The sequence below is a fragment of the Meriones unguiculatus genome, chromosome 8 (assembly GCF_030254825.1).
Source record: "Meriones unguiculatus strain TT.TT164.6M chromosome 8, Bangor_MerUng_6.1, whole genome shotgun sequence".
NCBI lineage: Eukaryota > Metazoa > Chordata > Mammalia > Rodentia > Muridae > Meriones > Meriones unguiculatus.
In genome coordinates this window covers 108,031,080-108,047,603 of record NC_083356.1, presented here as the reverse complement: position 1 = coordinate 108,047,603, position 16,524 = coordinate 108,031,080, and the positions used below count along the sequence as shown (strand labels likewise).

Genomic DNA, 16,524 nt, shown 5'->3' with positions numbered 1-16,524 from the left:
TATAGGCTTGCTGTATATCGCCTTTACTATGTTTAGATATGTGCCTTGTATCCCTGATCTCTCCAATACTTTGAACATGAATGGATGTTGGATTTTGTCAAAGGCTTTTTCAGCATCTAGGGAGATTATCATGTGGTTTTTTTCTTTCAGTTTGTTAATATGGTGGATCACATTGATGGATTTCCGTATATTGAACCACCCCTGCATACCTGGGATGAAGCCTACTTGGTCATAGTGGATAATATCTTTGATGTGTTCTTGGATTCGGTTTGCAAGTATTTTATTAAGTATTTTTGCATCAATGTTCATAAGGGAGATTGGCCTGAAATTCTCTTTCTTTGTTGAGTCTTTGTGAGGTTTAGGTACCAAGGTGACTGTGGCTTCATAGAATGAATTTGGTAATATTCCTTCTGTTTCTATTTTGTGGAATAGTTTGAAGAGAATTGGTGTTAGCTCTTCTTTGAAGGTCTGGTAGAATTCTGCGCTGAAGCCATCTGGTCCTGGGCTTTTTTTGAATGGGAGACTTTTGATGACCGCTTCTATTTCTTTGGGGGATATAGGTCTATTTAGTTGATTTACCTGGTCCTGGTTCAGCTTTGGTAAGTCAAATCGATCAAGAAAATTGTCCATTTCATTTAGATTTTCAAATTTTGTGGCATATAGACTTTTGAAGTAAGTCCTAATGATTGTTTGGATTTCCTCAGTGTCTGTAGTTATATCCCCCTTTTCATTTCTGATTTTGTTGATTTGGGTGGTGTCTCTCTGCCTTTTAGTTAGCCTGGCTAAGGGTTTGTCGATCTTGTTGATTTTCTCAAAGAACCAGCTCTTGGTTTCATTGATTCTTTGAATTGTTTAATTTGTTTCCAATTGATTGATTTCAGCCCTGAGTTTGATTATTTCCAGCCGTCTACTCCTTCTTGGTGTGTCTGCTTCTTCTTTTTCTAGGGGTTTTAAGTGAGCCATTAGGGTGCTTGAATGAGCTGTCTCGAATTTCTTCTTGAAGGCACTTAGTGCTATGAACTTTCCTCTTAGCACTGCTTTCATTGTGTCCCACAAGTTCGGGTATGTTGTGTCTTCATTTTCATTGATTTCTAGAAAGACTTTAATTTCTTTCTTTATTTCTTCCCTGACCCAGCTGTCATTTAGTAACAAGTTGTTCAGTTTCCATTTGTGTGTAGGCTTTTTGTTATTTCTGTTATTGTTGAGGCCCAGCTTTATTCCATGGTGATCAGACAAGATACATGGGATTATTTCAATCTTCTTGTATCTGTTGAGGCTTGCTTTGTGACCCACTATGTGGTCTATTTTGGAGAAGGTTCCATGAGGTGCTGAGAAGAAGGTAAATTCTTTTGTGTTTGGGTGTAAAGTTCTGTAAATGTCTGTTAGGTCCATTTGATTCATGACCTCTGTCAGAGACATTGTTTCTTTGTTTAATTTCTGTTTGGTTGACCTGTCCTTTGTTGAGAGTGGGGTGTTGAAGTCTCCCACTATTAATGTGTGTGGATCTATATGTGCTTTAAATTTTATCAATGTTTCTTTCACAAATGTGGGTGCCCTTGTATTTGGGGCATATATGTTCAGGATTGTGATGTCTTCCTGGTGGAATTTTCCCTTGATGAGTATGAAGTGTCCTTCCCCATCTCTTTTGATTAATTTTGGTTGAAAGTCTATTTTATCAGATATTAGAATGGCTACTCCTGCTTGCTTCTTGGGTCCGTTTGCTTGGAAAGTCGTCTTCCAACCCTTTACCCTCAGGTAATGTCTGTCTTTGTGTCTTAGGTGTGTTTCTTGTATGCAACAGATTGCTGGGTTTTGTTTACGTATCCATTCTGTTAATCTGTGTCTTTTTATTGGAGAGTTGAGTCCATTGATGTTGAGAGAGATTAATGACCAGTGGCTGTTAGATCCCTTGATTTTGATGTTGGCTGTGGTCATCAGGTTGTGTGCTTGGTTGCTTTTTGTTTTACTGAAGTGAGGTTATTTATTTCCTTTGTTTTCTTGAATGTAGCTAGCTTTCTTGGGTTGTATTTTCCCTTCCAGTGTCTTCTGTAATGCTGGATTTGTTTGTAGGTATTGTTGAAATTTGTTTTTGTCATTGAATATCTTGTTTTCTCCATCTATGAGGACTGAGAGTTTTGCTGGGTATAGTAGCCTGGGCTGAGATCTGTGTTCTCTTAGGGTCTGCATGATATCCGTCCAGGCCCTGCTGGCTTTCATAGTCTCTGTTGAAAAGTCAGGTGTGATTCTAATGGGTTTGCCATTATATGTTACTTGGCCTTTTTCCCTTGCAGCTTTTAGTATTTTTTCTTTGTTCTGTATACTTACTGTTTTGATTATTATGTGGCGGGAGGATTTTCTTTTCTGGTCAAATTTGTTGGGTGTTCTGTAGGCCTCATGTATTCTAATTGGCCTCTCCTTTAGCTTGGGGAAATTTTCTTCAATGATTTTGTTGAAAATATTTTCTGGGCCTTGGAGAAGGGAGTCTTCTTTTTCCTCTATACCTATTATTCTTAGGTTTTGTCTTTTCATATTGTCTTGCATTTCTTGGACGGTCTGTGTCAGGAATTTTTCGGATTTAACATTTTCTTTGACAGATACATCGATTTCTTCCATTGTATCTTCTACACCTGAGATTCTTTCTTCCATCTCTTGTAGTCTGTTGGTTATGCTTACCTCTGTAGTTCATGTTTTCTTCCCTAGATTCTTCCTGTCCATTATTTCTTCCATTTGTGTTTTCTTTAATTTTTCCAATTCTATCTTCAGGTCTTGAGTTGTTTTGTTTACTTCCTGCACCTGTCTGATTGTACTTTCCTGTTTTTCTTTTAGTTCCTTCAACTCTGTTTCTATCATTTCATTCAGTGTTTTAAGCATTTCCTTTCTAAAGGCCATAAACTGTTTGACTGCAGCTTCCTCTATTTCTTTACGGATGGCAATATTCTGTTTGAGTTTATCTTCCTCCATGTCTTTACGAATCTTATTTGTTTCCTCTGTTATCATCCTCATGAGCATACTTGTTAGGTCATCTTCTTGGATTTCAGTTATGGTGGGGTGTCCAGGGCTACTTGCCCCTGGGTAAGTGGGTTCTGGAGATGCCATATTGCTCTGTCTTTTGTTGCTTGAGCTTTTACGCTGGCCTCTACCCATTGTGCTATCTTAGGAGTTTGGGGTTATTTTCTGGTGGTTCCTGGGGATCCTGTGGTGGAGAGAATCCCCTTTGCAGAAAGCTGGTTTTTCCTGAAGGATGTCTTCTCAGCTTTTTGGGTATAGTCCCTGGATGGCTGGTGTTTTTTCAGGAGTTGCTCACCTCAGGGATATAGACCTGAGTGGTAACTGTGGTCTTTGTTAGTCGAGAGGGTTCTCCTCTCACCCAGGGAAGTCCTGAGGGCAGCTGCCCTGTTTCTGGGTTTCTTGTTGCAGATTTAATGATCAGCTGCTGTGACCCAGTTGGACATCAGGCGCGCCTCAACTGTTTGTGCTTGTGTCTGGAGCACAGCTGAGTGCTGGCGCCTCGGCCCCACTAGACTGCTAGACTTTTTCTAGGGAAGGATTGGGTGATTTAGATCAGTATAGTTTCCTTCCTTCCCCGTGGATTCTCTGGAGACAAGGACTCCTAGTGTCTTTTTTTGCCCTGGTGCACACTGCTCAGTGTCCACCAGCTGGCTGGCCACAGAAATTTGCCTGTGCCTGGAGCACAGCTGTGTGATGGCGGCTCAGTCTCTGCCAGCTGTCTGGTGCGCAGAAACTGCCTGTGTCTGCCTTTGCAGCTTTTGGGAGCCTGAGAGGCTCCCTAAGCTGGGTAATTTTCCGGGGACCTTTTCAGGTTGGGGGTGAGCTGAGTGCTCTGAGATCAGACCCGCCGTTTCTATCTCCGGCGGCGAATCAGGGGTGCAGGCAGCTAGGGCTCTGTGCCGGAACCTGGGTCCCCGGCCCTTGCTCCGGGCTGGCTCCTGGGGTGCCCATGGAACCCGCCCGAGTCTTTTCCAGGGGATGTTGGGTGACCTAAGGCCGGTCCCAATCGTTTCCTGTACCCTGGGGTTATCTCTCGACTGAAAATTCCAGTCTCTGATAGTGTGGTGCCCAAGGTTCATTCTGGGACCGTGACCAGAGACACTGGCTTGTGGCTCTGGGCTGGGGCTAGGGCTGGTGGCCGGCAGCCAAGCCTCTGGCGGAACCGGGATCTCTTCCGCGGATTAGCTGGGTGAGTTAAAAGCTGATTGAATCCCCCACCGTGGGGTATCCTCTCACCTGGGAAACACAATGACTGTGTTTTATGGCCGAGAGTTCTGATTGCTGTTCACTGTGCTGATCCTGCTGTGCTGCTGCTCAGAATGAGAGTCCTCCTGGCGCCGCCATCTTGCCCCTCCTCCCCCTGTTTTCATTTCTGATTGTGCTAATTTGGATACTCTTTCTCTGCCTTTAGTTAGTTCGGTTAAGAGCTTATTTTGTTGATTTTCTCAAAGAAACAGCTCTTGGTTTCATTGTTACTTTGAATTGTTCTCTTTGTTTCTACTTAACTGATTTCAGCTTTGAGGAAATTATTATTTCCTGTCTTCTACTCATTTTGGGTGTATTTGATTCTTTTTTGTTTCAGAGTTTTCAGGTGTATTTCCACATTGCAAGTATGAGATATTTTCAATTTCTTTATGAAGGCACTTATTTCTATGAGCATGTCCCGTGAGTCTTTGTCAGTCAAATCCTGTAGTCTCATCTAAGGGGACTATTATTGAGGTCACCGTTTTTCCTGGGCCTATGGTTTAGTAATGCATCTACTGAGCCAGGAAGCCTAATTATAGAGGAATGAGTATCTGTCAAAATAGGTAATAAATGGAATTATGAGGAATTCTAAGAGATGGAAACGGATGTACAAGTGAATTACCGTTATGTGGAAGAATGTAAACATGTGACCAGAGCCTCTCAACTTACATATATCTTATCAATCGAGAGCTAACCCTAATAGGTGATAGGAAAAATATCTAGACCTTTATTCTGCAATGAAGAGAAATTGATAACATAGAGGTGCCACCTAAAAGTAGTAGTGTCACCAGATGATTCATCTGTTTGGCAAGTCTTGATGTGGTAATTCAGAACCCACAGCTCCCACTGAGTTCTTGGATAGGTGTAGTTACCATTCTAATCATTTTAGTGATAACAGCTGTTACTAACGAAAGTGTACATTTCTTTAAACCTATTTTTTTTATTACAATTTAGTCACTTTCTATCCCATCTGTAGCAGTCTCCCTTGGCTCCTCCCATACCACTCTCCCTTCCTCTTCTCCTCCCATGCCCCTCCCCCAGTCCACTGATACAAGAGGTCCTCCCCTCCTTCAATCTAACCCTAGCCTATCAGGTCTCATCAGGACTGGCTGCATTGTCTTCCTCTGTGGCCTGGTAAGGCTGCCCCCCCCCCCAGGGGGAGGTGAACAAAGAGCAGTCCAATCAGTTCATGTCAGAGACAGCTCCTGTTCCGCTTACTAGGGTACTCACTTGGACACTGAAATGCCATGAGCTACATCTGTGCAGGGGTTCTAGCTTATCTCCATGCATGGTAATTGGTTGGAGTATCAGTCTCAGAAAAGATCCCTGTGGGCAGATTTGTTGGTTATTTAGGTGTACAGATTTTAGTGTGATTATACAATATTATATTCTAATATCCACCTATAAGTGTGTATATACCATGTGTTTCTGCTCCTGGATACCTCATCAGGATGATCTTTTCTAGATCCCACTATTTGCCTGCAAATTTCATTATTACCTTGCTTTTAATTGCTGACTACTATTCTATTGTATAAATGTACCACACAGATGTCCCTCAGTTGTGGGACATCTGGGTTGTTTCCAGATTCTGGCTATTATGAATAAAGCAGCTAAGAACATGGTTGAACAAATGTCTCTCTTATATACTTGGGCATATTTTGGATCTATGCCTAGGAGTGGTATAGGTGGATATTCAGTAGCACCAGTCCTAATTGTCTGAGAAAGTGTCAGATTGATTTACAAAGTGGTTGTACATCTCTTTTGTTTAATTTTGGTTGAAAGTTTATTACTTTATTCAACATTAGAATAGTCTAGCTAGTTTCTTAGGTCCATTTGCTTGGAAAATCTTTTTTCAACTCTTTATTTTGAGGTAATATCTATCTTTGTTGCTGAACAGTGTTCTTTTATGCCGCAAATTGATGGCTCCTGTTTTGCAACCATTCTGTTTACCTGTGTCTTTTAATTGGTGAATTGCGACCATTGATGTTGAGAGATATTAATGACCAATGATGGTTAATTCCAGATTTTTTTATATTGATGGTGCTAGTGTGTGTGTGTGTGTGTGTGTGTGTGTGTGTGTGTGTGTGTGTGTGTGTGAATCCTTTTTTTCCCCCTGGTGTGGAATTATTTATTTCTTATATTTTCTTTTTTTAATTAAATTTTTATTTTTTTTCCATTTTATTCATTTTGCATCCCAGCTGTAGCCCTCTCACTCATTCCCTCCCAATCCCACCCTCCTTCTCTCATCTCCGCCCATGCTCCTCTCCACGTCCAGCACAGATGTCCTATGAAAGACTCCACCAAGCAGGATATGAAAGCAGATGCAGAGACTCACAGTCAAACTTTGGGCAAAACTCAAGGAGTCTTATGGAAGAAGGGAGAGATAAAAAGACCTGGAGGGGACAGGATACCCACAAGGAGATCAACAAATCCAAAAATTCTGGGCCCATTGTGGTGGCTGCAGAGACTGAAGCATCAACCAAAGACCATGCATACATGGAGAGGACATAGACCCCCTGCTCTGAACCCATAGGCAGCTCAGTCTCCATGTGGGTTCCCTAGTAAAGGAAGCAGAAGCAATCTCTAACATGAATTTGGTTTTCTGCTCTTTGATCTACTTCCCCTGGTGGGGTGGCTATTCTAGGCCACAGAGGAAGAGGATCCAGGTATTACTATAGGCTAGGACCTATATATTTTTATAGACCTCATAAGCGAGGGTAAAATAGTAGGGGAGGAGGGCTTCCCCTAAGAGTGGACTAGTGAATGGGGATTGGGACAAAAGAGAGAGTGAGGGTGGAACTGGGAGAAGATGAGAGATGGGGCTACAACCTGGATACAAAGTGAATAATTTGTAAATAATAATAATATAATAATTATTAAAAATAGGAAATGCAAAAACATAAACAAAAAAAGTATAGCACCTGTGTGTGCCTGTAAATAGTAACTCATGATTTTACCTTACATTTCTTCATAGTCACATCTCACCACAAGATTTACAAGGCATTGTTTCTGTGACAAAAGTGCAAGAAAGACATGTTCAGGGTTCATAACATGGCTACGCAGACTGATGAAAACAGTGAACTAGAGCTTTGCTTTATGTAAAATGACAGTAAATTAGCATTGTTAATGAATTTGTGCAAGCTGAAAAATACAGTAGAACTTACTTTTGGGGGCTTTCAGAATTCCCAGAGACATTTAACATTCAAAAGAATATTGTGTCCACAGGTCATCAGGGTCTCCTTGCTAGTGGAGGCATCTGCTACCATTACACATTCTTATGCAGTTATGTAATGAAGCACAGAAATGAAGTTCAGTCTCAACTAAAGAAGTGTCATATGTAAAGTGTTAAACATATTGTAAAAACAAACTCACAACAATAGAAATGTACCACTAAATAAAACACTAATCAATCATTCTTGGGGGGGTGATTCATATATCTAAATTGGAGTCTAAAAAGTATTTTACTGTTTTTCCTTTACAAGTTTCACCTGCTCCCAATATCTGCACACTGCTGTTTAAAGACATTAAAGAGGAAGAAAGTATAAACAGAAGAAATTACATATTTCTAAAGACCTTGGTTTATTGCAAAGGAACGTTGCTGGCCAGTGGTGTTCTTTAGTGAAGTCATTTCAACAACATAGTGAAACTCTGGACATAAGGACCTGTAGGAATTATAATGGTATGTCTAAGATCACTGGAAGGAAAAGGACATTTGCATAAAATGATTACCAAGAAGCAGAAAACAAATTTAGGTACAACAATATGTTGCTCCTGGCCAGGTTTCCAGAATCGTACTTTAAACTTTTCCAGGAATAGGGTGCTTTGGCCAAATTGATCTTCAACCAGTTGACAGAATACTTGGAATTTTGTTCTTCTCTCTCTCTCTCTCTCTCTCTCTCTCTCTCTCTCTCTCGGTGGATGTCCCATTTGCCATGAACACTCATTCTCTTATGACCCCTCCTAACTTCCAAATGTCCTTTTGCATGCTTGTTCATCACTCTTTACATCTCAGCAGCTCTAAAAAGAATGAAATTTTGGGTTTAGGGCTATAAAGACTCTAAGCTTTCCCCAAGTCCCTGATGTGTGGAGAAAAAAGATAGTTCCTCTAAAACCAAGAATATCCCCAGCAGAACTAGTAATTGCCAGGGACCAGGAACTTGGGGGAGCTTTGGCTTCAGATCCTGAGAACCAAACACTTCTTACTCTAAGGGACTATACTTATCAGTCTGAAGGCCTATGTGTGCTTGGTCTGTTTACCCTGGATATTGCAATATAACAGGAGAGTGGGAAATTGCCCTGACCCTGGTCTGACTCAAGCTTGTAGACTTGGAAATCTCTAACTCCTGGGACTGAGCATTAATAATGTTGCAGAATTAATGACCAACCAGCACTTCCTGTACTCTTCCTCTAGCTCACTGTGTATTCTTCAAAGACCCTATAACAGACTCCCACCCAGCCATCTGCTGTCTTCCTTCCCTTTCAGAAGAAGCTGACATTCTGTGTCTCTCTCTAATACACCCCTTGTGTGGGGATTGTTGCATGGTGTAAGTTTGTGGCTCCTGACTGAAAAGATGCCCTTGCACCTGGAAAAAGTTCTTACAGAGATATCCTCTGATCTACGTGTACAACATTGTTTTATTAGCTCCCTACTGACTTTGCCCCTTTGATGCCTTTTTGTTCATTTTGTCCCATCTTTCTCCTGAAAATAATATGTAACATTATACTTCTTAATAAACTTGCTTGGCATAAGCCATCAACTTATGCAAGAGCTTCTGACCCCAGTTTTATGTCTTCCTTATCTTCTTATTTAGGCTCCTCCCACTTATAACCCTGTCATTAAAGAATGACCTGCTGGTCTAGGCCATTTTTATTTATAATTTCATTATAAGAGCTTAAAAACACTACTTGATATACATTAAGTACTGAAGTATTTTTGAAGTATTTTAGGATGAAATTAATCTATATGCTGTTGTTGTTTGTTATTTATTTGTTTATTACAATTTACTTACTTTATATCCAAACTGCAGCCCCTTCCCTTGTCTCCTCCCAGTCCTACCCAACCTCCCTCTTATTCTCCTATGCCCTTGCCTTAGTCCCAGAATGGAGGAGGATCTCTTCTTCCTTTGTTTGACACTAACCTATCAGGTCTCATCAGGGATGGCTGCATCATCTTCTTCTGTGGCCTGGCAAGACTGCACCCCTTCAGGGAGAGATGAACAAAGATTTGGCCACTCATGTCAGAGACAACCCATAATCTACTCACTAGAGAACTCAGTTGGAACTGAGCAGCCTATGGGCTTCCTCTGAGTAGGGGTTCTAGGTCCTCTCCATGCATGGTCCTTTTTTTTTTAATAGAATAAAAAGAACTTTATCTTTGAAAAATATTTATTTTTATTTTTTGTGTATAAATGCTTTTTTTGCCTGCATGTAGGTATGTGTATGTATGCAATATCCACAGATTCTAGAAGATGTCATCAAAACCCCATGGAACTAGAGTTATACATAGTTTGAGCCCTATATGAGTGGTAGCAACTGAAACCAGGTCTTCTGGAAGAGCAGCAAGTATTCTAAACCACTGAGATGTCTCTCTAGCCACTGAAGTAGTTTTTATTATATAGACAAGAAAACTAAATCAATGATCCATGTTCACTCACCGGGTTCATATTATATAGAGCTGCTGAAATGTCATTCCTTGAAATTTTAGATGAATCTTAATGCTTTAATTTTATACCAAAGAGAAAAGTTTGTTATTAGCTTTGTTGTAATTATACAATAGCATTAACAGTAATTTAGTAAATGGAAAATATATATCAAACAGTACTTTGTTGCTTTAAAATTTTAACATATTTTATTACTTATGAAATTTCTACAAAAATTGTTTTCATAGTTTTGAATTGTTTATTTTTCATAAATATGTGGGTTCTGGAAAGAACTTAAATTTGAGATAAGAAAACTGAGGTGTGTCTATCTGTTGTAATTTCTTTTTAAAATTTTTCTTATGTGATTTTTTTAAACTTTGATAAATATAGTTTTTGCTTTGAAAAGTGGACTGAATGCTTTATTTGTTTCTTGTTACAGCATAATGATGAAATTATCAGAATTAATTTTGGCACAAAAATGATATTTCAGTGAACGAAGTAGATTTGACCTTTGCACTAAGTAATAAGTGAAGTTTCACCTGTTCCTACAGCCATACAATAGATTGGCTGAGATGTAAGGGTCTGCTATGATTACTTTCCTGTTTCATGAGAAAGCAGCATGATAGAAGACACTTAGGAAGGAAGAGTTTGATTTCAGCTGGGTGAGACTCCATGGAGGCAGGAAGGCGTAGCAGCACAATGGCTGTGAGAATGGGCACTAGGAGCTGCCTTCACAGACAGACACAAAGCAGAGAGAGCAAACTGGGAGCAGCACAAGTATTAAAAGCCACAGGCATGCCCAATAACTTACTTCCTCATGCAGAGGCCCAAACAATGTCACTATGTGGAGACAAAATGTTCAAATGCCCAAGAATAAGGAGAAGTTTTCTTTCAAATCATCTTGCAAGGGTACTGAATCCAGCCAGCATCCTGTGTAAGCAGAGAAGTTATTTTTGGTCTTTTCCAATACACTGCAGTTTTCATTTACTTTAAAGGAAAAGCTGTATTGTCCATATAGGTTTTTTTTTAACTTTTATTAATTACACTTTATTCACTTTGTATACCCCCATAAACCCTTCCTTTTTCCCCTCCTAATCCCACCTTCCCTCCCCCTTTTTCACACATGCCTCTCCCCAAGACCACTGATAGGGGAGGTCTTCCTTTCCTTCCTTCTGATCTTAGTCTATCAGATCTCATCAGGAGTGGCTGCATTGTCATCTTCTGTGACCTGGTAAGGCTGCTCCCCCCTCAGGGGGAGGTGATCAAAGAGCAGGCCAATGAGATTATGTCAGAGGCAGTCCCTCTTCCCATTACTATGTAACCCACTTGGACACTAAACTGCTATGGGCTACATCTGTGCAGGGGTTCCAGGTTATCTCCATGTATGGTACTTGGTTGGAATATGAGTCTCTGGGAAGACCCCTGTGTTAAAATTTTCTGATTCTGTTGCTCTCCTGGTGGAGTTCCTGTCCATTCCAGATCTTACAATTTCCCACTTCTTACATAAGATTCTACACACTCTGCCCAACAGTTGGCCATAAGTCTCAGCGTCTGCTTTGATAGTCTGCAGGACAGAGCCTTTCAGAGGCCCTCTGTAGCAGGTTTCCTAGCTTGTTTCCTGTTTTCTTCTTCTTCTGATGTCCATCCTCTTTGCCTTTTGGGATGGGGATTGAGCATTTTAGTCAGGGTCCTCTCTCTTGATTAGTTTCTTTAGATGTACAGATTTTAGGAGGTTTATCCTATATTATATGTCTATATGAGTGAGTATATACTGTGTGTGTCTTTCTGCTTCTGGGACAGCTCACTCAGCATGATCCTTTCCAGGTCCCACCATTTACATGCAAATTTCATGATTTCCTTATTTTTCATTGCTGAGTAATATGCCATTGTGCACACGTACCACAATATCTGCATCCATTCCTCCACTGAGGGGCATCTGGGCTGTTTCCAGCTTCTGGCTATTACAAATAAAGTTGCTACAAACATGGTTGAGCTAGGGTCATATGGAAGGGGAGGAAGACCTCCCCTATCAGTGGACTCAGAGAGGGGCCTGGGAGGTGATGAGGGAGGGAGGGTGGGATTGGCAGGGAATGAGGGAGGGGGTTACAGTTGGGATGCAAAGTGAATAAAATGTAAATAATGTGAAAAATAAATCTAATCAAAATATATTTGTTGCCATTCATAAATTACATCTATTACTCAGAATTTAGATTTATATCCATTTAGCTTCAGCCATTTCACTCAAAATAGGCATCTGGTTGTCTATTTCTGTAGTGTCCTCCATGATGCCATGTTTTCTTTGTGTGTTGTGGCTATTTGGGGAATATAGTGTTTTCTGCAGTGCTCTTCTGTTGGGCAGCATCTCAGTTTTTCTCATCATTAAATTAAAATTATAGGCATAGGTAAAGAAATAAAAGCTATTTCAGAAATAAAAGCTATTTCTTTTTTCAAAATAGCAAAAGAGAGTTGCTATTTTGTCCACATCAAAAAGGAACCCATTGTAGGGTTAACTTATCATTAGTAGTGTTAATCTGTTTCCTAGCTGAGTTAGTATTTGCCATTTTTGCCATAGTCATCTTTACTTTGCATATTGTACTATTTGAAAGGAAACCACTATTATAAAGTCACAAAAAAAGTTATAAGCTAGTCCCAGAGGGCTGAGTAGAGACACAAATCACCAGGGATTTTCCAGTGTGGAATATTAGCTGTTTTTTATTACTTATAATATATGTAAACATTTATTTAAAATAATGTGAAATCTTAGAATATACAAAGGAAAATGCTTTAATTTACATCTATGTTTTAAAAATTTTCAACTGAAGTTGTTTTGGCTTTATCTGTTGAAAACCCTGTTAGTGGCCTCATGTACTATTTTGATTACTATCAATCAGATTTTCTTTAATATTCTCTCTCTCTCTCACTCTCTGCTTTTCTTCCTACCCATTTTCTCTCATTATTCCTTATTTTCTTTCTTTTTTCCTTTCTTCCTTTTGTCTTTCACTATTATATTCCCATTTCTCCCTTTCTCCATCCTTCTCCTACTTCTTCTTTAACCTTAAATTTATTTAACCTAAAATTAAAAATATTTAGTGGGTTATAAACATTAATTAATTGAAAGAGGAAAATGAAATTTAAGTGCATTTGAAACATGGTCCAATAGCAATTCTTAGGGAAAACAGTAAATATAATCTAAACACAGTGTATATTATCAAAGAATAAATAAAAAATAAAAATCCAACTTTGTGTTCTTTGAATGTTTCTTTGAAACATTCATTCCAAATTATCTATCAGATTGCTGCTGGGCAGTTAGTCAGGGGCATGTGTGTAAGTTACTATTAAGACCAGGAGAGCTTCAGTTTATTTTGAAACTCGTTTCTGCTTCAATCCTGGCTCCTTTTGTTGCCTAGGATTAGCTTCAAAACTGTTATGTCAGCCATCTAACTCTTCGTTACAAGATGGGGGTGATCATAAGCATGTCTTTATTAATCAAGTCTTGAAGTTACATTGATTTGAAAGAATCACATGGATTTGTGATGAATCTCTTTAAAGCAGCCTTCACATCCTTGTTCCTCAGGCTGTAGATCATGGGGTTCAACATTGGAATCACCAATGTATAAAACACAGAGGCCATTTTATCAGTATCTAGTGAGTGGTTAGTTTGAGGCTGCAAATACATAAACAACAATGTTCCATAGAACACAGCGACAGCCACCATGTGGGAAGCACAGGTGGAAAAGGCCTTTTTCCTTCCTTCTGATGAGCGGATCTTTAGGATAGACAACACAATGTTGAAATAAGACACTAGCACTATACTCATGGAAAAAAACAAGTTTGTAGCTGCAGATATAAAGACTACAGTTTCTGGAAGGTAAGTGTCCGAACAGGACAGTGCTAAGAGAGGGACATTATCACAATAAAAATGGTTGATTTTCTTAGAGGAGCAATAAGACACAGAGAATACACAAGATGAAACAAGAATGGCAGTGCAAAAGCCATAGAAGTATGTGAGGGACACCAGCAGAAGGCAGACACGCCGGGACACCACAACCATGTAGAGAAGGGGGTTGCAGATGGCCACATAGCGGTCATAGGCCATCACAGCCAGCATGAAGATCTCTGCTACAATGAAAACCAGGAATCCTCCCAGCTGGGTGGCACATTCATAGTAGAAGGTGGTTTTCTCAATGACCAAAAAATTTACCAGCATTTTAGGAGCAATGACAGTGGAGTTTCCAAAGTTGATGACTGCCAGGTGTCTGAGGAAGAAGTACATGGGAGTTTGTAGTCGTGAGTCCACCAAAGTGAGGGTGATGATGCCCAGGTTCCCTGCTGCTGTCAGCAAGTAGATGACCAGGAAGACAAAGAACAGTGGTACCTGAAACTCTGGAAGGTCTGAAACACCAACAAGAATGAATTCAGTAACGTGAGATAAATTTCTAGAAGCCATGTAAAAGTTGTCAGGTCATCTGTTTGGAAATGAAAAAAAAATGGCATATGAAGCTAAGTAAATGTTTTCTACCATTGCCATTACTGTTTTTCCTAACAACTGCTATTGGACCATCTTTCAAATGCACCCAATAAAATCTAAGTGCTGTTGATATGTTCTCTTTTTCTAAAATTGACAGGAAACAAACAAACAAAAAACAAGTAAACACCTAAACTGCAACTGGAAAAGAAAAGAAAACAAAACAAAACAAAAAAACCTACCATGTAAAAAACAAAATCAGTTATATAAAACCCAAGTGAATTCTAACATTATAGGGCAGCTGATACCTTTGTCTCTGACAACAGACATCACTGTCTCTTCAGTTTCTTTATGCCAATTCTGTTATTTATTTGTTAACTATTCATCAGAGTTTTTTCTGTGGGATCAAAAGTTTTGAAGCCTCACATAAATCACTTGTCTTTCCTCAAGAATCTGATGTTCCAAGTACAGGCCATTAAACAAAATTTGTAAAATGAACCAGTGAACAAGATCTCTGCAGTAGGTACCAGATATGATTAGTAAAATGCATATTCGGTTTCTTTGAGACAACCAGGAAAAATAAGTTGACATGGAATAATGGGGAGCTTTTTTGTCAAAGCATTTGAAGTCAACCTTAAATAGACATAAGAAAATAATTATGTAAAGAATTAAAGAGAAAAAAATTCCCAGATTCTGAGCCACAAGAAGTATGGGAGAAATGCCATTCTCTGCTACAGAGAATGATTTAACAAGCACAGCATTTCCATGTATGGGGAGAGAGAGCCCAAGAGGAGAACAGCTGGCTAGGTTCTTCCCTGGAAATGGGGAATTAGCAGTACCATGTGTGTTATTAAATTAAGTGCTACATTGCTACTTGGACTTCCTACTTGCTTTCCTTATTTGTGAATCATGGAGACATTTTGAGAGAGGCAAATATTCTATTACCTTGACTTGAACCATGTTAATTTTTGTTGTTGTGAAAATTAAGAATTATAGGGTTTGAAATGGGCAAGATGTAGAAGTCAAGAGGTAACATCAAACAGAGGAAAAACAATCTATTCTTTTTTTTTTTTTACTTGTGAGAATTTATTCTTTATTGTTTATCTTGATAGCCAACTAGCACAAGAATTTCCCATATATTTACTCTTTTTTTTTTCAATGCAGTTTATTCAGGAACCTCTGACCCTGGGGAAAGCCAGCTCACAGCTTAGATAGCCTCTGGGTAGCCAACCCCAGCGTGCCATGTGGGCAATGCAGATAGGTCCACATACACGGAAGCAAGCCAGATCTTCGGCCTTAGCCAAATGTGGAATTGTTCGTGACAGAGAGCACTCACCATCGGAAAGGTGGAAGGCGGAAACCAGCTCCATCTTTAAGGCGCAGCATTCCGCAGCTCTGTACAGTTCCCCTTTTTGTTTTAGACGCATCAGGCAAGAGTAGAGGTCTGATCTCTGATATTAGAAATAAATTGGGACTTTGTACTGATGTTCATTTAGGTGTCATCCACCCAAAGAGCATCAGACCCGTCTGATACCTTTTTCTCAGAGGCGGGACCTGGGGCATCAACCCGCATGCAATCAGACATGCTCTTCTCTAGGTCGAAAGCGGCTGACCCTGAGTGCAGTGCTTAGCTTCGCATCCTGAGCATAACATTTTAGCTTTTTATGGTAGCCAACCATGCTTGGGGAGACTGTCCTGCTTCAATGGCTGTAAAGGCCTGAATGGTCATGGCTGCATTACTCTGTTGTGAGACTCTAATCTTGCATTTTTACCACAGGCAAACCAAGGAGACCAACACCAGAAGGCCTGCTAACGCTCCCATGCCCGCCCATTCCTTCAGATGATTCATGGCTGCAGCAATCCATGATGATAATCCTGTGGCTAGTCCTGCGTCCACTCTGGTAGAATTTACTGTGACAATGGCCACTCTCAGCTGCTCCATCGTAGTATCGAATTTTCCAGTCCAATTACCTAAAATATAGCTAGACAATCGTTTAAGCAGATTTGCAGCAGATGTAGCCCATGGCAGCTCAGTCTCCAAGTGGGTTTCCTAGTAAAGGAAACAGGGACTGTCTCTGACCTGAACTCAGTGGCTGGTTCTTTGACCGCTGCCCTGGATGGGGGAGCAGCTTTGCCAAGCCACAGAGGATGACAATGCAGCCAATT

The 16,524-nt window shown here is 40.1% G+C and overlaps 1 protein-coding gene across 1 annotated transcript; it reads right to left on the bottom strand.

The window, feature by feature from the left end:
- Positions 1-13,392: 13,392 nt before the first annotated feature.
- On the bottom strand, positions 13,393-14,340 carry LOC110544314 (olfactory receptor 8J3-like). The gene has a single exon (XM_021630352.1). The coding sequence runs from the start codon at positions 14,338-14,340 to the stop codon at positions 13,393-13,395; it is 948 nt and encodes a 315-aa protein (XP_021486027.1).
- Between the last annotated feature and the right edge of the window lie 2,184 nt (positions 14,341-16,524).